This window comes from Callionymus lyra, chromosome 11 (assembly GCF_982586985.1).
Source record: "Callionymus lyra chromosome 11, fCalLyr1.hap1.1, whole genome shotgun sequence".
Classification (NCBI taxonomy): Eukaryota; Metazoa; Chordata; class Actinopteri; order Syngnathiformes; family Callionymidae; genus Callionymus; species Callionymus lyra.
Window position 1 is genome coordinate 12253406 of NC_141828.1, and position 23486 is coordinate 12276891.

The 23486-nt window shown below is 42.6% G+C and overlaps 1 protein-coding gene across 2 annotated transcripts in view; it reads right to left on the minus strand.

Moving 5' to 3' along the window:
- Window positions 1-23258, minus strand: part of fgfr2 (fibroblast growth factor receptor 2) — a 43739-nt gene extending 20481 nt beyond the window's left edge. The window contains exons 1-6 of one of the 2 annotated variants that reach the window (XM_087803317.1): window positions 22825-23258; window positions 21187-21443; window positions 12146-12403; window positions 11933-12007; window positions 5561-5730; window positions 3429-3552 (exon numbers count right to left, since the gene is read on the minus strand). In XM_087803317.1, coding sequence (XP_087659443.1) covers window positions 3429-3552; window positions 5561-5730; window positions 11933-12007; window positions 12146-12403; window positions 21187-21367 — 808 coding nt within the window. In that variant the 5' untranslated portion in view covers window positions 21368-21443; window positions 22825-23258. The remainder of the gene's footprint in view (window positions 1-3428; window positions 3553-5560; window positions 5731-11932; window positions 12008-12145; window positions 12404-21186; window positions 21444-22824) is intronic. The other variant, XM_087803316.1, reaches the window with a different exon arrangement.
- Window positions 23259-23486: the final 228 nt, after the last annotated feature.

Sequence of the window (23486 nt, forward strand, 5' to 3'; positions counted from 1 at the left end):
TACAGATATTAGTTTACCAGGAGAAGTTCTACCAATTCGCTGATTTATCCTGAGGAGTCATTAGCTAACATGTCCTCAAAGGAGTCGCGTAAGGCGGCTTCTATGAAACCGGCGCCATTTTCACATGGACAACCATTTTATTAGGAGTAAATTCCCACCTCAGCTTTGAGTTATTCCCATCGCATTTCACCTCAGAATGACTTCAACTAGCATCTTATGTGACGAGCAAAGTTAGCAAGTTGTTATTAATGCCCCTATGTAACTACCAAACAATAAATAATCCGGTCAAATTGAGCAAGAACTTGCGAGTTTGAGCCTTTTGGCTTCTGAAAGTATTTCACAGAGTGATGTTCACGTCATATCAAAGAATTTCCAGTTGATGCGGGAGTGTATCTCATGCCGTCAGTGTTGGTGTGTGCCAGCGTCTGAAAGTGAAACACCTTGGTACCGTACCGCCCCCGTGTCTCCCACTATCTGCATTCTTTTACAAGCAAACATTTGGCCAGCGAATCCAAACAGAGCGAGACCTGTTGAACAATGACTCCTTTCAAAACACGAGCAGGCCCTCCACAACCCCACCGAAGGAAGCCCACCAACCCCCACGCTGACAGCAACCACCCGCTGGAACACACGTGCACGCGCTCACACGCGCAATGACATCACTTTTGCTTTGGGGGAACAGCCTCCCGAGACAAAGCTTTAGGTTAGCGAGCCGTTGCTCAGGCGTGCGGTACCGGTGTCCTCAGAAGGTAAGTCTGGGTTAGAAGAGAAGGGGCTTGGACCCAAAAGTGGACCAACCTTGTCACTACATCAATTCAGATCAGATCAGAGATTCCCACTCACCCCCCCCCCCCCCCCCCTTCTACACATTCCTTGCTCTAGCCATGTTTATTGTCTCTCGTTTTACCCCCATTTTTATCCTCCTCTTGCCATTTTCACTGGAGATCCCACCCAGCCAGTTGATTACAGTGACAATGTTGCCATCTTTTTCTTAAATAAAGTAGAGATTGCTTGCACGCACATGGCATTAAAATCTTGAAAGTAGGCAAAGTAAGTGTTTAGCTTATTGCATTCCCTTGGCCAGCATTTTTGTAGACCGAGGCCTTTTCCATTTTGAGATGGCGGTGGTCTTCTCCGCCCAAATTCAGTGTTTGATCGTAGTATAATAAACCTTAACCTCATACTTACGAAGATAATAATTTTTTATCATGTTGAGGACAATCCAAAGCTTCTAAATGCATGTCTATTGAAAGTGCATACGGACACCAGTATACTGCATCTGTACTATAGGAACTTCTTCAATTTCCAATGACTACTTCTTAACAGTATATTTTTTGGAGAATGACAGGAAAAGGTCAAACTAGTCTTGTCATGTGATGTCAATAGATTATTCTTTGGTCGGCTTTTCCACCACAGCGAATTTGGAATACATAGTTAAACAAGTTGGGGGAATTCCCACTTGTACGTCGAGTGATCCGTGACAAATCTTCGTCCACTTCCAACGAGTCATTAGTCGTTTGTGGCAAGTGTCGGTGGAACACCGCGGCGCACCATGCGAGACCGCTGAACTCTGCGTAACCCATGGATTTGGGACACAGCGATCGCGGGTTCGGGGGACGAGCTCGAGAGCACGGCACATGACAGCAACCTAGCAACAGGTTCGGATACATGGTTCCGACTTCCTCCGTGGCTCTTTGTCATCTGTTTTCGGTAATCCAACTGCGACCCATTCTCTAGTAAGAACCAGACAAGTCTGGCTCCTCTAGGTTTTAAAAAGCTGGCCCTACAGGTCATGTGGGGGAAAGAGTCAGATAAGAAAAGCTTTTTTCTGTCTCTGTTTTCCCTCCTCCCCCCCTTCTCTCTTTATCCTCACCGCTACATTGGAGTAAAATGAAGCAAAAGGTTGCAGGGGGGAGTAGCTGTGGAGCCAGACATGGAGGGGGTTTACTGCTCCGCAATAAAATGGAACAAAAAGCAGAAATATGCAGTCTGAAGGGGAGATTTAGTCAGCTCCAGTGCAGAGCAGAGCAGGGGGCCTGAGTTAGGGGGGGAGAGCAGCTCATATGCTTTTACCGTCCATGTGTTTTCAGTTCCCTCTATATATGCAACCGCTTTTATTTATCGAGCATTCCTTCGAGCGTGCTCAGAGCGGACCCTCACTCACGCCAACATTGATCAACTACATTTATCAACACTGCCTATTGATGCCTGCTTACTTAGCAGGAAAAGAAAACTTTGCTTTTGTGCGCTCCAAAGGTCATCTTGGAGGGGGTGACCGAGTTAGGTATGAACTCGTGGGGATTGTGCTGAATCCAGTATTTCGTAAACAATGACTGAGTGACACTGAGTGATCACTCGCAATCAGTCAAAGCTCTGCAGTATTTGAGGTGAAACCAGAGCGACCAGTTTTTTTCTATGCAAAACAAAGGTCGTCATCAAAAGACGACTTGAGATTTTGGCAGTTATCGGCGAAATAAACAGCGAGACGTTACTGAACTAGTACATTTTGAATTATTAAAAAAACATTTCTTCGTCTCAGCAGTGAGAAGACAGTATCGATCCCGTTTAAACAGGTAAATAAAGCCACCTGGGAGGAATCATCAGCATAGAACATCATTTGGTCAAATGCCAAATTCCAGTTTGGGTAAAGCTCACTATAACTTAATATAGTGATTTTTAGGATTCATTTTTCTTTAGTCAAATTATTTCTATACGTGTCTAATCCCAAGGTCTTTAGGTCAAAGATATTTTGAACTGAGGTGATTAAAAACAAAAAATTCTCAGAGTTGTTTTCTGGGAATTAAATCTTGGAATATTAGGAATCAAAGGAAAAATGGGGAAAAGATCTGGTTTAAGGAGGACAACTGAAAACAGATATTGAGTTTACCTTCAGTTTAGATTTAAAGATGGCCGGTTATTGACTGTATAGTAAAGGTTTTATAGAGTATAACTCTAAGCATCTTGGGTAATTTACGTTTTTATCATAATAATACATCAAGTGTTGTGTTTATGTTGTCATTTCTATTAAAACATTCATGAGAATCAGGTCAAAGCCGGGGTGGGGGACTCACAGTAAAATAAGTTAGCTAGCAAGTTCAGTGTGCTCCAATCTCAGAGTCTATATCCTTCATTTCATCAGCACTAAAGTATCATGTGCTTGTGTACTGGATGAATCCCTCAGCGGGACTCTAATCAAAAGTGATTGGCCGTGATGAAAGCGATACTTATCAACATAAACGAGTAATTACAAGTAATAGCGCTAAAAAGCGTTCAGACGTCATTAAAGTACGATGACAAATGAATTAAGCCTTTCGCTTAACTTGGCAGCGACCGCTGGCCAGCTGCGTCCAACACCTGGACCATCAAAAGAGCTCCCTGTGAGAACTCCCGTCCTTCTCCCACGGCCGTCCCCCCCCTCCGAAACTCACCGACGACATCCAGGGTGTAGGTGTGGTTGATGGAGCCGAACTCGTTCTCCACGAAGCAGGTGTAGTTGCCTTTGTCGGAGGGCACCACGCTCTCCATGATGAGGGTCCAGTGCTGGCTGCGCACCTGCGGAGCGAAAGCTTCATTACAGGCGTCGAGGAGTGAGAGACGGATTTTGATCCAACAGTTTCACCGTGGAGACACCTGCGTTCCACTGCTGCTGCTGCAGACTATTACAGGCTTGTTAACATGTATTTTACGTGGCCCACAAAAACTGCAGAGAGGATGAAAGATTAACAAAGTAAAAACTAGGGGTTCTCTTGTTTTGGAGCAGAGAAGCAGAGAAGGAAAACAAAGAATGTTTTAAAAGTAGTGATGGGCTGCTTCATGAAGCAGTGCCATGTTGTTTAGAGGTCAGTAGGTGGCGGCATCAGTTTAAAAATGATGTTTCATTAGAACAGTCAAAACAAAGGAAAATAGTGCAGAGGTCGCCATCTAGTGGACTCTGAGAATAATGACACTGCTTCATGAAGCATCATCAGACCATCACTATTAAAGTCCAAGGCCTGTTTAATTTATTTTATTTTTGTTCAATCTTGAAATGTTTATTACATTAATTTTGATGCCTTGTTAGCTGAGGTAAGGCTTCAGTGGGGGGACGAGAGCCCACAACCTCCCTCTCTGTATCAAAACAGATCTACTTCAACAGGAGGAGCTGGAGTGGATGTTGGTTGCGAGTTGGTTTGAAGAAGAACAGATATGTAGTTGATTCAAAGAATGAATAACCTCTGCGTTAAAATCATGGCCCAAGCTAACAGTTATTATTATATGGCCTACATGAGCTTGAAAAACAATTGAACATCACATAAAATAATGGATTCCATGAGAGCGTGAACAATTTTAATTTTAATTTTAAATGTATTGAAGATAATATAAATCCTAATTGAGTTTGTGAATCACATCATGCACTTTTATGTTAACAAACAAATACATATTAGCAAGACCATGTACAACATTCACCTTATCATATCAGCTCCTGACTCTTCCTGCGTTTTTTTTGAACTCCTGCTTTCTATTTTAATCAGCGTTTGCCAACAGTCACCATAGTGTCAATGTCAGCCGCCCCCGTTTGCTCTGCTCTCCTATCGGTTATTAAAACGCTCATTATCCGATCGGGTTGCAAAAATAGTTTCAGCTGTGTCTTAAATCCACAAGTATGTGCTAACAATAGTATTTCCGTGTACACAGCGAAGACAGACAGTAGCCTGTGATTGTGTCGGGCTGCGATTCACACAATGGGGAGCTTATGCCACAGGGATGGGCTCAGGTGAGGCTTTTGTCCAGCATTTGTTGACCAGAAAAAGATGCTCGTATTGACTGTATCATTTCACTCTGTGTTTTTGGAAGCTGAAGTTTCTGTGCAGGACACAATGTTCTCTCGGGCTAGTGGAGCTTTTTTAAAGAAAATACAAGGATTTAAGTGAATGTGCTGATGTTTGACGAACTTATCTCTGACAGAGCTGAAGCTGAAAGAGAACACTGTGCAAACTTCGCTTTGGCGTAACCATAATGAGAGAGAGCCCATTTTTAATGGAATCTAAACATTAAGCTGAGAATTTTTTCACTGCGGTTATCACCTGAGAGTTTCAATTAAAACCCTTTCGCAGCGAGTGGGCTACAAAGAGTCACTTTCCCTGTTTCAACTCCGACCATCCCATGTTTGTCAGTCACATTTCAAAACAAAGCAATCGCATACTAGAATTACATACTCATCTTCGCCGGAGCCAGTGGGACCTGTTCTCCCTGATTGAGTTACCTCAGCGACTCGCTTCAACCCTGACGTTACCTACTTTTTCTATGCATCACTGTCTGGGGGCATTTAACCCTTAAGTTCCCGGCTTGGGTTTCTAATTGTTGGGGGTAAAGAAGCATTTCCAGTTACACTGAGAGACTCTCCAAAGCATCCTGGTGAGAGGAGGTGCACGGCTGAGCAGTTCCAATTTCACAGCAGAAACTCGTTTCCTCTGTTTACTCTGCTCAGTTCCTTCAGTCAAGGGTGAAAACGGGGCAAAAAGGACAGTGGACGAAGAAGCTCAGGGTGATAAAGAGTTTGATTTATGGCTGTTGGTCTCACCTTGTAGCCTCCCATGCGGTCCTCCTGCCGGAAAGGCCTGCTGTTCTTCAGCCAGCTCAGCCGGGGCCGGGGGTTGCCCCCTGCAGGACAGCGAAACTTGACGGTGTTGGCAGCTGGTACCGCGTGGAGCCGCTTCTCCATCTTTGCTAATGAGGTCCAGTATGGGGCTCCTGCAACACCAGGAAACAGTTGCTGTTTAGAGATTCTCCACATTCATCTGCGCCGTAGAAACTCAATTTGGTAAGCTCAGTAAATTATGCAAGAAGGCGCGTCAAAGCCAACATGAAGAAAGCGAAATGATTCCAATTTTTAGATATTCAGGAAGATTGTAGTATACATTTTGTTTTGCACTTATTTTTGATCCTGTTGCCAGAAACAGGTTTTGATATCTATTATATTTAGCACTGAACTACCTCAAACGTAGACTAGATTAACCCGCACATGAGCTCAAGAGCAGGATCGGGAAATTCAATTTCCTCGGGTTCCACGTTATATACTGTGACAGTTACACAGAAGGAATGGACAAATTAACCAAATAGCATGATGGGAAAACTCGAAAAATAAATATAAAGAATTTTCTAAAATAAGCTTTAGTTTTAATATGATTGTAATAAATTATTTGTATTAAATTTTTATTTAGATACCCTAAAGAAACTACAACTTAACATATTTCATTTAAAATTACAATTTAAAAAATCAAATATATTAATAATTAAATGCAAAAATACAAACAATTGTGTAACATTACATACAATTCATTGGAATATATAATGTAAAAGCACTACGAAGAATATAAATACCCATACAAAGGAAGAAGAAAAAGGCAGAAAAAAGAAGATAATACATGTTCAAACTAAGATCTTCTAACAAGTTGTATGCAGAGTAAAACTAGTAAAATGGTAAGCTCACTCACACTCAGCAGGAGTGAAGTATTCACTGAGAGGGAGTGTGAAGAAGAGTCATATTGGATTTGAAACTAATATTATTTTGGTAAGAACGTTTCCCAGTTTCAAAATTGTAGCTCAATTTCAAACTTTATTAAAGTAATTCATTCACAGTTACATTAATTAAAATAGCTTTAACATCTTTAATAAAGGAATGACCCGCTATCGCAGCTACTTGCGCTTAAGTACAATTTATCGTCTCTATTTTATTTGAAACGCTGGAGTCAATGAGTCAACATTCCTATTATCAGCCTGGGTTATCGCATTATCTCACATTAGCTCCTTGGATCATTAAAGTAAAACCCGCAAATCTTCGCCTTTTATTACCATCTTCGAGCACAACAGCAGATGTCACTGAAATTTTACGCTATTCGACCTAGACTCATTATTTTGAAGGCTTGCCAGCCTCTGAAGGAATAAAAGATTTGTTTTAAAGGAGCTTTAATGGAAGAAAAGTGACTGAAGGTTGCCAAGAAGGTAACTGGACCATCACATTCAATTTCGTCTTATTCCACTTAGCAGCTTTTCAAGCCTCCGAAATGAGCTCCCGGTTTATCGTTAAAAGGAACAATTTCAGAGTCGGAGCGCTTATCACGCTCGGAAAATCATTTGTCAGAGGAGAAAAATCAAGGTTTTCCTTGACGAGGCGATCGGCCTTTTTTTTTTTCTTCCACATCCAGATTTCATCTTCTCGCCGTTTCTCACACTTGTGTCGATCTGTGTCGAATTTCTTATGCTCGCAAATTCTGCCTTCCAGTCAGCTGGACTCCCCCCCCGCCTGACCGCCCACCCGCCCTCCCTGCACCTGGGAGGGTGATTGCCTTAGCAGATGCGGCTCAGGGGGGAAGAGAAAGTCAAACAGTCCTGTATGGAATGACTTCCTCTCTTGTGCAGCCGAGTACAAACAAACAAGAGGGAATGCCCTGCAAAAAACGAGACCACTCGCATGACCCTCCAACACGTGTTTACGACCCCAGGGGAGTCTTTAATTGAAGGATTCTCCCTCCAGCCTAGATCTGCATACTATGAGGCGCCGCCCCTGCAGTGTTCTCTGGCATGTGCGACCGGACGCGATCTCGCATACTTGGATGGTAAAGTCAGTAAACATTGCAGCTGAAAATAGTCGCTTTTTAACCGTTCCTGCACCTCTTCACCTCACGCTGCCCTCTTCCATTTTCTCCACACACTCTCCCTGTCATCGCCCCGGACTCGAGACGGATAAGGTGCTCGGAGTTACGACGTCTGCCCAAAACGACCTCTGACCCCTGGCTGGCAGCCCCGGTCAGGAGAAGAGTTAAGGACTTGAAAGGTGAGCGGCGCTGTTTCCCATGTTCTACAGAACCGGATGGGCAGCGCTTCAAACGAGACGACCCTCCAACCCCTCTCCAGATGAAGCACCACTCTCGCTGGGCCAACCGCTGTGGCCTCCAGGAACCCCCCGCCACCCCCTTCAGAACCCGGCATCCGGATCCCCTCTTAAGGTCTGTTTATCCTCAGATGGCCCGGGGTGAGCTGAGGTTATCTAACTCCTTCGCTGTGAGTCAACATTTTTTTCTCTCCCTCTTGCACTCCAGAGATATAAATCCATCCCTGTTCCAAAGTTGTTTTAAAATATTCACATTAAGCTGTGATATCCTGTATCTGCTGGAGCTGGACTCTGCAGACCGCTGGATTATGAGAACAGCTGAGAGACAATGTGCTTCTCATGAATTTCAAGAAACCATTTCTAGGATTGCAGTCACATCTTTATAAAAAAGAAGTCCAAGGTGACTCAATAGAAGTTATGATAGTAAAAATAACACACTAATCATCCATGACAACTATACATTTGTTTAGTTCCGCTTAGTCCATGGATGGTTAAATGTGGGGGATGGGACAAGACCGGGTGACACCCAAGATGTCGGTTCATGATAGGCCATGTTTAGAATCCCTAGCTCTAAAACACCTACTGAAAAGTTATCAACTATGTTATAAACTCGAGGGGAAACAGGGGGCCCCCAATGAGCAAACCAAAATCTGAGTTGGCAGGAATCAAACCCACAACTATTCCCTGAAATGTCCCCCCACTTATAACCCAAAAGACGTAAACCTGGAAAACCTAAAATGTTCTCGTCTTTCTAACATACGCAACAATCATTTCGGACACTTTTAATCCCGTTTTCCGTTTGTAACCACTGCTGGACGCGTGTTTCCACAGAAGGGTGAAGTATCGACCACAAATACTACAAATAATAATACAACTTGGGTTGAGGATTAGATGTTACCTTCTACCTTATTTTCGTGTCTAAACAAGAAGGAGCTGTCTCGCTTGCAGTTAATACAAAACTCTGCAAAAAAAAAATTACCAGCTCTAGTAGAAGAACTCACATTTTCCCTGATCCTTAAAACTCTGCACTGGCTGCTAGTTAATTTCAGGATAAATTAAAAAATTCTGGTTCTTACTTTCAGATCTATTCATGGTCAGGGTCCTCCTTATATCAGTGACCTGATCCAGCCTTACACCCCAGCTCGGGCTCTGAGGTCTGTGGATCAGAATCTACTGATGGTTCCTGAACACGCTTCCGGACCAGAGGAGAGAAGTTCTTCCAGGCTGTTGCTCCTAAGCTTTAGAACAATCTTCCTCTCCCTCTGCATTTAAGGGGGTCTACTGACTCCTTCTAGAAGCATCTTAAGACCTTTTTATATGTGCAAGCTTTTCCCTGATTTTCTAGGACCCCTGTGGTTGTCTCATGTTGTCATGGCCTTTTAGAGTTTTTAAATCTGTAGGTATTTTAAACATTTTGAATTTCTTTTGATTGTTCAAGCGCTTTGTGACCCTGGTCTAGAAAGGCGCCTTACAAATAACTATCATTTACTGACTTACTAACTTACTTACTTCAACCGGGACAACATATTAGCTTAGCTTTTACCGCTAAGGGCTGTGTGCGCTGGTTTGGATCGGTAACTTTGGTAGTTGAAGCGGTGAATCCGACAATCGGATTACTGATGAATTTAATGTTCTCCTTTTTTTGGGGGGGATTCCTATTTGACATCCGAAGTCCACACGCCATTAAGACACATGCATCTCTGCCACAGATCCAATCACGCTTCAACAACTATTTTTCCGTAAAGATGTCGGCCCGAGGACCCGAGCCCAAGCTAAGACGACAATAACAATTACAGTCAGACCGAAAGAAAACCGTGACAACAACGGGTCGGAATGTCGACCCCTGCGCCCCCACGTGACTCCTTCATCATGACATCACGGTCGCCCTCCGCCCACCTTTACCCCCCACCCCGGAACCCAATCGAAACGCTCCCTCAGCACATTCGCTCGCTGCAAAAGCTCTAATCTCCAAGTTGTGTTTCTCGGTGGCCTGATGCCCAACCTAGAAATAAAGGCTTTAATATAAAGCTACATCCTCCCTCCCCTCGCTCCAGTCCTCGGCCAGATGCCAAAACCCTGCACATTGCTCAGAAAACTGCTGGTACTGCTCCAACAACCATTACCCCCACCCCTCCGTCCTGCCTCTCCTCTTTCCCCCTTCTTTCTTCTTTTAATAAAAAATCATGGTTATGAATTTTCATAAGCACACATCAAGAAAACCGTGGCTAGAACAGCTCCCTCTTTGTTTTGGTGCTCATTACCACAGAATGCCTGGATATTTTTCCTTCTCCTTGCTTTTCCCCCCCTCTCTCTCCCTGTGTTCTTCTCTCTCTCCCCCATATTTAATGGATTTCAGGCAATTATGGTCAGCTCGAGAGAAGAAAAAAAGCAGAAGGAGAACTCACGGTAAGATTCAGCGTGGGCGGAGAGTTCTAACAAGATGTGGAAGCCCTCATCGTTGCCTTGTTTGAGCATGTGCACGACGATAAACACGTCCCAGATACAACACAAAGACCGTCATGGGGAAAACTTTCTCTTTTTTCGAGGAAGCACACACACACACACGGGCCCATCAGGTGGGTAAGTGGGTCCAGATGGGCAGCTCTTTTATAATAGATGAGACCAGCTGACGGACTGGCTCACTAACTGGCTCCAGGAGGCCCGGCTACCTGAGAGACACAAGCTGAGGGAATGTCAGGAATCTCACTATTCCCCAGAGCAGAGGGTGTTGCACAAACTCAAAGACACACACACGCTACACATGAATGTCAGCGCCTATGTCACAGAAAACTGTGTTTTTGTTTCTTTTCTGCTGCTTTTATGGTCACAGTTAAACATTTTCCTTGTTTTTTGCTGTGAAAAATGCTATATATTTATCAAAACTGTTGTAGAAAATGGATTATTCCACGATGTAGGAGAGGGTCGTTGGTTATTTTGAATGCGGTATAAAAGAAAACAATGCATAAATCAGCTTCTAGGTCAGCACTTTCCCACATGTTTTCGAGCAGAAAGATAAAAAGATACGAACAACAATAATAAAAACATTTTCCGGCAAGAGGCTAATTTCTCAAGACTGTTTTTTTTAAACTGAGTTCCATGAATCAAAACTCAAGAGTTTGTTTTCGTTGGCAAAAAAAAAAGGACCATGACTGGGAATCGAACCCGGGCCACTACGGTAAAGCAATTCTTAACTACTAAACCTTAATTAAAGTAATTTTCGTCTCCTCGCAGCAACAATTTGCAGACGTTTTCCATTTGTCACACGCCTTCCGATGGCTTCTAGCGTCTGCACCGTAATGGTAGGAATAGAAGTGAAAGTATCTTTCATCGTCGGCTAGTAATCGGCTGTTTGACAACCATCGTAAACTGCAGCTTATTGGACAACAGGCGTCACAAACAGTCTGTAAACGCGCTTTGCCTTTGTGATGTAAACTTGAAAATGTAGTTGTACACATCCAGTATTTATCTCAAGGTTTATATAAAGAGAAAGTTTTTTGTTTATCAAAATCGTTTATAATATTTGGTAAATGTTTTGAGGACATTATCGGAAAGAAAATGCGACAATAATCGCAACTACGGTGAAACTCCTCCAAGATGCAGTAAGACCCTCATCATGACCATGTTTTGAACTTATAACTTTATAAAGTATTGCTGAAATCTCGGCGAATGAGAGGTTACAAGAGCGTAGTCCATTATGACCTAAAAATAGTCTTCACTCCTCCTCCAGCCAACCGTTATTACGCCACGCTTTGTTTATACAACAAGTCCGTTGGCGGTGGAGACTTCCGGGATTGATGACGCGCGGTGAAAAACCTTGATGTTTGACCAATCACAGCAGAGTGGGTGTGGTTATGGCAATTTAATGTCCAGAAAAACGGATAGTTTCAGTGGGCGGGGCTTAAGCACATTTTCTAATGTAAATATTTAAATGAAAAGATAGTTTTGTTCAAACAAACACATACTGATGATACAATAGAGTCCAACGTCTATTTAAGACACACTTAAATCAACACATTAGTTGAGCTTTAACTACAGCGCCCTGCATCGCCCTCCCATACTCACTTATCTGCTCTCCATCTGCCCCTGTGTCCTCCGACCTCTCTGTATCGTCCTCGTCATCCCCCGACGATATGGCATCTGCACAGAGCAACCACCGTTAACTGCCGCCCCTTCCTCGCCCCACAGGAACTCATCACAAAAAGCTAACGCCCTCATCTTTTTTGCGTCGCTTGCCACGCCGGGACCTCCTAGCTTCTTCCTAGCCCCCGGACTCACCTGTGACATTCACTATGAAGCACACGGCGTCTTTGCCCACGCTGGTGCAGGCGTACAGGCCCGAGTCCTTGGCCGTGGCATCGCGGATCTGAAGGACCTCCTGTTTTATCAGGGTGCGGTTGTTGGTGCCGAGAGAGCTGCCGTCTTTGGTCCAGGTGATGGTCCCCGTCGGCGGCAGGGGGCAGCTCAGCTTCAGCAGCTCCCCCGGGTGCAGCGAGCACAACGTGGGCTTAGATATTTGGTATTTGTCGGATGCGTCTGCAGAGCGAGTAGTAGTGTAGGGAGAGGGGGGGAATAGAGAGAGGAAGGGGTGCAGATGAAGGAGAGAGAGATGGGAGAGGAAGAAGAAGAAGAAGCCAGAGCGTAAGAAACACAAAATCACCACATCACCAGCTTTTGGATGCATTTTAAAATGTGCAGGAGAGAAGAAGGCCCCAATGTGGTCCCCAGTACACCGACACATCACCACCAACTCCAACACTCGTCAGGAGATTCATGCAGTTACAGCAACCATCAATGTGTTATGAGCAGAGTGAGATGATCCTGATGATCCTGCAGCAGGTATCACAACCTTGACTTCCCTCATGTACAGAAAGAGCAGCTCAAAAAAAAGATCTAGAATGGAAGCAGTTGTTAGGCAAGAGAAAGAACGAATGAAGGGGGGGTGGTCTCTGCTTTTTACTATTTTTTATTTATTTTATCACCATTCCCTCGACCTCTCTGTACCCCAGACTTTTCCATTCCTCTTTTTTCCTCCCTTTTTTTTTATTCGACATGGACGATCGAAAAAAAAAAAGCGCAAAAAAAAGATTGACCGGCCAAAAAAAAAACGCCGCTCGACTCCAAAGTCTCCGGGACGAGATCCAAGTCTGAGCGTGTGTAGCGCGTACGTGTGTGTAAATTACGTTCCGCGGTCGTAAGAGGGGAACCAGGTGAACTTTTTTTTTCGACGTGGCCAAAAAAAAAAGCTGATTCAGGACAAAAAAAAAAGTGAAAAGCTCATGTTGGATCCAGGAGACAACATGTTCCCGCTGGACTTGTGCGACTACTGTTTTAGAGCCGTTTCAATTTCCTATAGCGTGACAGTCATGAGGTCATGAAGGGAGGATGAAAAATAAACTTAGATACTGCACATAACATGTTGTTAAAAACATCTGAAGTATTTATTTTTTCTTTATCTTTAAAGACAATATGAAGACATTTTATTAACTTTTTCACGTTAATATTTTATCTATATTTATCTATTTTTGTTTATCTTTGCAATTCTGCTTTATCTAATTTCTGCATTTGGGAAATTAATTGTATTTTTGTGTTTTTTATTATCTATTATTGCTGCCAGTAATCTAAGAAGGACTAAGAAGTATCTATCTATTGACTTATCCATCTATCTTTTTACTATCTTTAATGACTTTTTTTATGTTTTATGTTTTCTTTAAATGAACTCAAATAAAAATACTCAAAGCGAGTTCAACTAGTAATGGCTATTCACAAAAGTACATAAAATACAAATGTTTTTTAGTAGTAAGAAATATTTCCAAAAGAACATTTTTAAAGTTTTACTCTAAGTAAATACAGGGTACACATCTGGTTCAGCCATGTTTTATCGGGTTAAGCTCCAGGTTATCAAGGCTTCTGTGAGCGCTTCTCGGTGTGAAAGTCTTTGGCGAGGACGACACACTTCTGTGAGGAAATCAACGCTGATGTCATGTGTTTATAAAATCTCGTCTCCTGTTTCAGCGTTTGGCAAAACGAGTTCTCACACTGCAGAATATTTGTGTGTGTTGAGTCGGAGAGATTCGCTCGATGCACCACATGGCTTTGATGTAGGATCTTCATAAATGAATAGACACAATAAAATACTGTAAAGTGCTCTGGTGGGAAACATTTTGCTGGTAATTAAATAAAGCTGTTGTATTATATTAATTCACAACCCATGTGTGACCCGCTCGTTCAAAAGAATAGCGTAAATTAAGAACACATTTCAAATTAACTGTCTCTTAACAGAGTGAAAAAATAAAAAGTACAGAATATTTCTGCTTTTATTACGATGTTTTTTGATGAGTAACAGAATTTATGACATGACATTTACTGGCTGAATCATAAATGCTATGTGTATAATTGCTACAACAAAAACACTTGTTTAATTTGTGTTGGTTTTTAAATATTTCTACAGATATTTCTACAGATTTTTCTATTTTGTTTTAACAGATGTTTTAACAGATATTTTTACAGATATTTCTACAATATATCTACAATATTTCTACAGATATTTCTAAAATATTTCTACAGATATTTCCAAAATATTTCTACAGATATTTCTAAACTATTTCTACAGATATCTTTTTTACACATATTTCTAGAATACTTCTAGAGATTTTTTCACAGATATTTCTACAATATATATTTTTAAATATTTCTACAGATATTTTCACAGATATTTTACTGATTTTTCTACAGTATAAATATTTAATAAAGTTTAATAGTAGGAACATCATTTTACCAGGATATTCACAGCGTGAATAGAAAATATTTCCACTCATAAGCTCCTACTTCTAATAGCAGTAGTTTGAAGTAGTAAATCTTATTTTCTCCCATTTTTCCAACGTCCCTGACAGAAGCGGTTCAGAAAACGTTCCCGCCCCGGTTAGACCCACGTCTGACATGATCAGCTTCAATCGACAGTTAAAGAACTGCGGTCTGGACTTTATATGCATTCTCCATATGTGCAAGAAAAACATGTTGTTATTTTTTTGGAAGACGAAAAACATCTGTTTTGGATTTTGTGGAAAAGTGACTTTGAAATGTGAATAAAAGAATCCTAATGATCAGAGGCAGGCGTTTTTTTGGAAAACGTACAAACACACACACATATCTTTTCTTTCATTCCCGGAAATGATCAACTCCTCCCTCAGCAGCGACTGGAGTGTGTGGTCCGATTAAAGGTGTTGACTGACGGCAGCTTCTCTACCTGTTTTGTTTTTTTTACCGCCTGCTTCTCCAGACCTGAAGCTTTTATTAGCAGCTGCATTGTTTAATTCTGCTTCCTTTTTTTTCTTTTTTTTTTAAGGATGTGTCGTAATTGTCGCGACACAAAGCAGCCAGTGTGCGAGCTCGGAAGTATGCAGGTATGGACAGCTTCAAGATGACAGACTTGTTGACATGGCAACATAACACCTGGTTAAATAAATAAATGCTTCGAGACGTGCGCACACCCGTTTTTGGTTTTTCCACAAACTTGAAACAAGTAAACGAAACAGATTTTTTTTTTCCCCAAATGGTGCATCTAATTGAAGGAAAGCATTGGCGTGTTGGTTCAGCCTCTTTCTTATCTCTGCTGGATCCATCTGCCTCACTCCATCAACTCCTCCCCCTGCTGCTGTCGTGCCGCCGCCTTCCTTTTTTTCACCTCCTCTTCCGTTCTGACCTCCCCCCACCCTTTTTTTTTTTTTTTCACGCATTCCCACACCGGGGGCCCGACCTCGCCGACCTGACCCTGACCCACGTTCAGAAAAAAAAAAACCTGCCGCAGCCCTCCAGCATACCTGATTGTTCATGGGAACAGGCAGCAGGTAACACACACCTACAGGAGATAAAACACTCATCATCTCTGCAGGACTCTCTGCCGCACCACAGGGGGGCGAGGAGGCATCTATCATATGCTCCCGATCAAAAAAACTTTCTCATCTCTTTTCAATCCACCTTTTAAAGAGCCACATCTCCATCTCCCCGCAGACTCCATCTCCGACTCGATCCCTCGCAGAGATTTTCTCGAGGAGGAGTTTAAAGCCTCCGATCGATTAGTCGCGTCTGAGAAATAATTGCATTACTTCTGCAGAAAGATGATTCCACTGCAGGTCTATTATTTCATCTCCCCCTTGTTGCGCGGAGCTCAACAGGATAGGTGGGCTAAATGTAATGACTGCCATGTCAGAGGAACACACTCGGCATGCACACACACACACACACTGACAAATCACATTATCTCGACTGCTTCTCCTCATCCCTCTGCATCCTGCTCACGTTGTCAAATCCCAGGACTTTTCTCCCCTTTTCTTTTTAGCTCCTTTCTTGGTTTCTTTTCACATTCAAATCCCTTCGCCCGGCTTTTTTTTTTTCTCTGTGATGACAAAGGAGCAGCGACGTGAACTGGCTCCCACTGACGTCCATGGCAACACGGCCCTCCACTGGCCCGGCCCTGCACCCCCACATTTGATCTGCGACCAACCCCCACCAGGCTGAGGTTACCCCAAGACCTGGGCAAAAGTACCACCCCCCCCAACGCACCTCCCTGGGGCCACGTGTGACCCTTTGGACTGTTAAAAAGTCAGAGTTGAACGGATCATATTGATGACGTAAAAATGCATTAAACTTTCCTCCAGGGGCCGCATTTCATACAGTGGCTTTATTTTGGTCTTTTATTTTAAGGGAAACACTGTTATTAAAGCACTTAAAAAACATTTTTTATTCACTTAAATATTTTTGAGGGGCAGTAAATACTAACAAAAACGACAAGAGCAGAGAAAAAACAGAAACCGTACAGTTGAATTTAGAAGAAAGTAATGAATGATTAAAATAAAAACAAAACAAACATGTTGTTTTCTACAGGTGGACCTGATAGTGGCCCCTGCACTTTTGCCCAGATCTATTCTAACGGCTCACCCTTTTAATTTGTATTTATTTAAATAAATATTTTCTTGTTGAACTGTGAATATAACTTTGTTTGTTTTTGTCGTTTCCCCTCTTTCTGCTTTTTGTTAGTATTTCTTGGCCCCTCAAAATAGTTTGAGGAAATGTATTATTTAATAACTGTTTTTATGAAGTTTTATAATATATATATATATATATATATATATATATATATATATATATATATAATATATATAATATATATATATATATATATATATATATATATATATATATATATAATAAAGTATAAAAAATGCAAGTTTTTAACAATTTAGGTTTATTTAATATATTTTTTTTGCCATCATAATTTGGCTCTTCGCTCCTTACTTCTGGCTTGACGGTCCCTCACATCGTTCACAATATATAATGTGGCCCCGGAGGAAAAATTAAATTGCCCAGCCCTGGGTTAACCCCTTATCCGGTGGCGATCCCCCTCCGGATAAGGTGTGGTCGCCTGTGTTCACACTCATCAATATTTATTTTAAGGGAACAAACCAGGCTTGTTTCTCTTAAACTGTAGCTTTAAGCTCGGTCTGGGGCGTCTAAAGTCTCAGGGGCCATTTGAGGACAATTAGTGACAATTAAAGAAACTTTTAATTGCTTTTTATTGAAGAAAAAATATTTTTTCGCTTTTATTTTACAGGTCGATTTCAGAGAATTATTGGTATGACTTTTAAAAAGCTCTTAAAAAACATGTTTTTAATGAAGCTGAGTTGCATAATGTGAGAGTCAGGTCCATATTTTAAGTTGTCAAATATGTAAAAATTGATTTTAAAGGATAAAAATCTGTTGATTTGATCATTAAAACAGAAACAACATTCGCTATGGAGGCTACTTTTCTGACTCTGACCTGCGTGAGAATCATCCTCTACAAAGATTCAAGGACTCCTTGGACTCAAACCCAACAGCCCTAATAAAAGTTCTGGTGTCAAGGTCGTATAGTTTAACCCCCCCGACCCCCCCCGACCGACCCCCATCACAGCCACCGCACCGGGTCTGCTCGAGTTCATTACCAGTCACACATTGGCTTCTCTACGACGTCAGACGAGCGACTGACACTTTTATGCTTTTACAACCTTCCTCCTACTGTGTGGATAGCATCGTGTTACTAATGCGCCCGTAACTCTTTGACTCTCTACACCTTCACACAACCACTCACCATCTTCAGATGAGGCTCAATTAAAATGACGCAGATGTGCCAAGAGAACACTTACGATGTTCAAAACGGTAAAATCCGCTCCGACCCCCTGCGGTATCATCCTTGAGATGTAGCGTTGTTTCGCTTAATTGAAACACTCGACGATGTCAGAAAATCCAGTCGATCAGAATGTATTTTATAAACAGATGTTGGCAGGAAGGACGCTCGAATACAAGCCAAGCCACAAACCTTCGTCAGCTGCACACACACACACACACACACAGCGTTCCGATCTGGTTCCACATTTATTCCAGATTGGACGCAGGAATAAGCCTCGAAACTGGAAAGTTCGGTGAAGCGACCGCTTGCTTTTGAGGACGCGTGCAAAGTAACGTGGGCGCAAAGATTCGAGACAAAAGGCTGGTTTTTGTGGAGATCTGAGCTAATTGTGTCTCGGTAACCGCAGGTAAACAAACGGTCCCGGGGCCACCAGGGGTGCCGGCTGTGTGGAGGAAGATCGTTTTCTTCCCCCGTATATGCAAACACAACGGCGGCGCGCTTACGCCTGCAGGGGCGGTCTTGAGAGGTTAGTGGTCTCCACGGGGGGGGGGGGAGCAAGACCTGCAGGTGCCACACCGGGTCTACTTGGAGCTACAAACAGACCTCGTGTTCACAGCGAGCTATTCAACATTTGAAAAGAACCTTCACGGTTTTTGAGTTTCCCATTAGGGAATCTTGTTTTACTGCCATGAGACAAAAGTTCTTGACCGTATTGTCAAAGCGTTATATCACCAATATTATACAATTATCCATGGATCTGAAGCACTCGCACCCATATATCCCATCAGACACTGCAACAGTTAAAGCTCTTATTACATTTATCTGACCCGAAAATCTATTGAACATGTCAATTTTCGATACATTTTTAGGTGGTTCATTGATTACATTCGTCATCGCTTTTATCAACTGTTGTGCACTTAATGTCTAAGATAAAATACTTTTGGGATTTTAAGTATTCATATATTGTTTATCTATGTCTTTGTATTGTAGCTAATACTGCAGAGGAGGTCGTATGTGGAGAAGGAGTGTGTATTGGCAAGAATCTGCCGATACAATACGTATTCAGGGGCAACGATATGATGTATTGCGAAACTGTAGTAACAAGGATATATTTGTAGTTTTAAATACTTGACTGTTACAGACTTTCCAGACCACATGACTCTTGAAGTTGTTACTGATTTGATTTGTTGTTGTTTTTTTATTATTATTTCCTAACAACAGCTTTAGAAGCTGCTGGAGTCCACTGTATCCTCTTGTCCTCAGTTTCGCCAGGATTTAATTTTACCTCCAGCTGTGGCGGACGTTATAAATTCTGCTGCCTAGAGGTGAAAGGTTTAATCATTTAATTTAACACACACTTTAATAAAATACAAACTATAAAAGAACTATGATGGAAAAAAAATGTAAATTTGTCTTGAGAGGGAAAAATAAAATAATACTGTAGGATATTGTTAACAGTATGGAGACAAAAAATATCACATTATATCAGTGTGTAGTATTTTCATTGTGGCTTTTAGGACAAAGTTTTTTTGGGGGGACAGAATTCAAGATTGCCATCTGGATCCAGGAATCTTCATCACTGTCGAGCTGCACTAACACTACTGCCACCTTCTGTCTGATTGAATAATAAATAATATAAACGGGATTTTACACGAATTTATTGATGGAAAACATGACTGAACTCAACTTCTTCCCTTTGACTAACTTCGGAGACTCTGATGTGGACTATTAAGTGAAGTGTGATGTGATTTCAGCGCCGGTAGCCAAGAGGCTGTAAAATTCAAAACAGCTCGCTGCTATTATGCCATTAGCTGACTCACCCTGTTAATAATCGATGACTAATCAATGATTAAAATAATCATTGAGCAGCCCTGTAGCGATCAATAAACACCAACACTCGCTCTGTGACCGGACCGGCTCCGACAAGTCTCACCGTGGATCAATAGTCGGCTTGTAAAAACCGAGTCCTTCATATGTATTTTTAACTTTAAAGTGTGTTTTTGGTTAAAATGGGGTTTTTTTTACTTAAAAACAACAGCCAGAGTGTGACTGTTGCCTTATTTGGGATCGAGATAAGCCGAAGAGGTTCTCCATGCCCTGTTGATCCTCCAACCCCTCCTCATGTGACCCCCACAGGTCAAGCCATTTAATCTTCAGTCACATGACTTCACTCCTGCCCAGATCACTGAAAATAAATCTCCGCATCAAAAGCAGAAGAAGTCAAATGTGAGCAAATCCGCTTAGGACTTCGGGAGGAGTCTTTCCCCCGCGGATGCCGGGGCTGGGATGTTAACTCTGCACCGGGGTGAGGAGCTCGGGCGACCTCTAATCAGCAGAACAATCCCTGACCCCCAGGGCAAAGGGCAGGGGAAGGTAGATGGAGGGGTGTGTGTGTGTGTGGGGGGGGGTGCTCTGTTGTCAAGCTAACATAGTATTAGCATGCTGATTAAAGCCGTGAGACAAAAGGCTTTGGAATGTAACCCAGCGTCCATCACAACAACACTAATTAGCTGGTTTCTGACCAGACGTCAAGCCAGGAAATACTTACGAAACAAGTTTCTATTTCATCCAGAATATATTTTAAAATGATTCAAAACTTGCGAAAGAATAGTCAGAAACTTAATTTCACTGTTAAAACGACACACTTGACGCTCAACAAAGTATCATTTCTTTCTCCAAATATCAAAGTGGAAAACGGTTTTTCAGAGAATCCACCGCAACATTGGCCGCACCGTTGAACGCCTTCCCATTAAAATATGACCATAAAAACAACACTTTAAATTCTGTGTGTGGAAGAAAAAGCCAGCGGTAATAGAACCACCCTGCCTCTCTCTAACACAGCCCACACCACAAGTGTGTGGAACCAACACTGCCCAGCTTAGATCACCACGTTCTTTATTTGATCCCGGTCTAGAACAAGAACATCGTCTAAAGACGCCCCATAAACCCCACTCTTTTCATCCCGTTTCAACAAAATTGTATTTCATCTTCAAAAAGAACTCAATATCGAAGCAGGAAAAAAAAAAAAAAAGCAATGTGACCCACAAGTGTTTTGACAGCGAGTCACGACACACCTGCTCTCTAAAAACAACAAATGGTTTGACGCCCTGCTGCTGCCGGTGCTACACCTCTAGGACTTTCTGTGCCGGCTTACCTTCGGGTTCTAGGGCGGCCTCCTCCTTCTTGGTGGCCGGATGAGGCGGCCGGGCCACGCTGACGGTCAAGAGGGACAGCAGGACGGCGGCCAGGAGCCAGACCCACGAGGCCATCCCGTTAGTGGTGGCCAGCGCTCCCCATGCCCCCCTTCTCCACCTCCCCCTGGACACTGATCCCATCTGAGGGGGTCCGCCCAACCATCAACTGCTGCCGGTGCGGCTCGTCGCTTAAGTGAATTCACCCAAATCACCTGGGCTGAGGAAGAAGAGAGAAAAAAAAAACCTGTTAGTTTATCAAGAAGAAGAGAAAAAGTCGCAGCGTTTTTTAACTTGTGGGTGAAAGTTAGGTGATCCAAAAAGCTGTCAAGCGAACAAGCATACCAAGGATGTGAGGCAAAGATCGCCGTTGACGTGTCAATCATGAACAACATTAATGCTTTAAATTAAAAGACAAGCAAAAACCACAGCTATTTGTTGCAATTTTTGGCATATTTAAAATCACTTTTCATCCTTACTCAACAACAGTTGGTCAAAATGACAAGTGAAGGTTTCATTTTTGGGTTGTTTATTTTTTTCAAGTTTCAAAACCAAACAAGTCTTATACTTCCTTTTAGGAAAGTATGTTAGTTACTTACCTAATTAACATATAGATAGCATAATGTGTGTTTACATAGAGAGGCGCTAGAAACTCTGCAGGGGGTCCCCCGACATCCAAAGCCACGTCAGTAAATGTTTAATAGGTGATTTGCATGTTTAAAAAAATAGTATTAATACAATGTGGTTTTAAAAATCTAAAACTATCTGGAAAACTACTCTCCAAGGTTATTTCCATGATTTCATTGCCCACTTATCTTATATTTACCTTGTTTAATTTAACATGTGGCTCTTGGAAACTAGAATACGCAACAGATGCGCAAACCTGTTGCAGGCTTGCGCAGGGAACAGAAGGAAAAAAAGGGACCGTCGAGTTACATCGTGATATATATATATATTTATATATATTTAAGGAGGTGCACAACGAGACTCACACACCAATGTGTGTCTAAAAGACATCTGCGGTTTTTTTTGCTGGTGTCTCTGGAGGTTTGACCAAAGTCACGCTTCTCTGCGCCAACAGCTGAGATATCGACGCATTCGACGTGTAAATTTGACTTGCAGACTCGAACCCCTAACAGGTCCTTTTTGTGATCTCATTCAACTCCCCCATTGGGGGGGGGGGGCTTTAATTCCCATACGACGTGTAATACATCCTTTTAACGCAGATATATTTTAAGAAGAAATAAGAACGATTGTGTCATGACATTGGATGACGTTAATGTGTTTACTCTGACGTGTCCGATGAGACTTTCTATCACTTTGAATTAATTCCTATTGAGATTCAAATGAAGTTTCTACAATGGGGTCTCATTTTTTTTTGAGGGGGGGGGCGATCGGTGATTTAGGGCACCAAGCGCAAAAACAAGTGCGGTCACAGGATCATTGGAGCCATAAATGCCCCCAAAAAAAGTAACACATCACCGGGAGACTTGCTGAGGTGAGGATGCACAAGCGAACTTGAGATTAAAATGAAATAGACAGTTGGGATTTCAGGAAGTTCTGTGTGGTCTTCAGCTGCGGCAGTAGTAAAAAAGACTTACCAGGGAAAGAGGAGCTGCTTTGGCACGAACAGATAAGGGAGTCAAGAGCATGGGCCGAAATCTACGGAGGAATGTCTCCAGATCCTCACTGCACCACTTTTTTTTTTTTACTATTCCAACTCAAGTCAACAGGAGGTATTCCAAAACGTTGTAGTCCAGTGTCATGCGGGAGAAAATCCTGAGACTTTTTTTAGGGCTTTTTTTTTTTTATCCTCCGGGAAAGAAAAAAAAAAAACGGCGCAGCGGTTGAAACTTTCCTCCGCGTCACCAACTTTCTTCCTAAAGACTTGACAAACGCGCATAAAAGTTGCAAGAAGTGCACGTCAATGTGGTAGAATCCATCCGGGTGTCACTTCTTCCTCCGCCCGACGATTCTTCCCCTTCGCTTCTCTCGGGCGCTTTTGTCAGGTTGACTAGTTTCTTCTCCTCCTTACGTCTCCACACCGCCCTCCTCCTTCGCTCCAGTGGGTGTCATCGCTCCCCCCTTTTCCAGTGTAATACGAGCCCGCTTCCTGGCCGCACTGCCTTTGGGCTTCGCCTTCCTCCGCCCATCAGAACTGCAGCCGCTGCCTCCTCCACTCCCTCTCACCCGAGCTCCGGTCCGGGCGGGTGAGAGAGTGAGAGCGCCCCCCGGTGGACAGGGTGAGACTTTTTTACGCAAT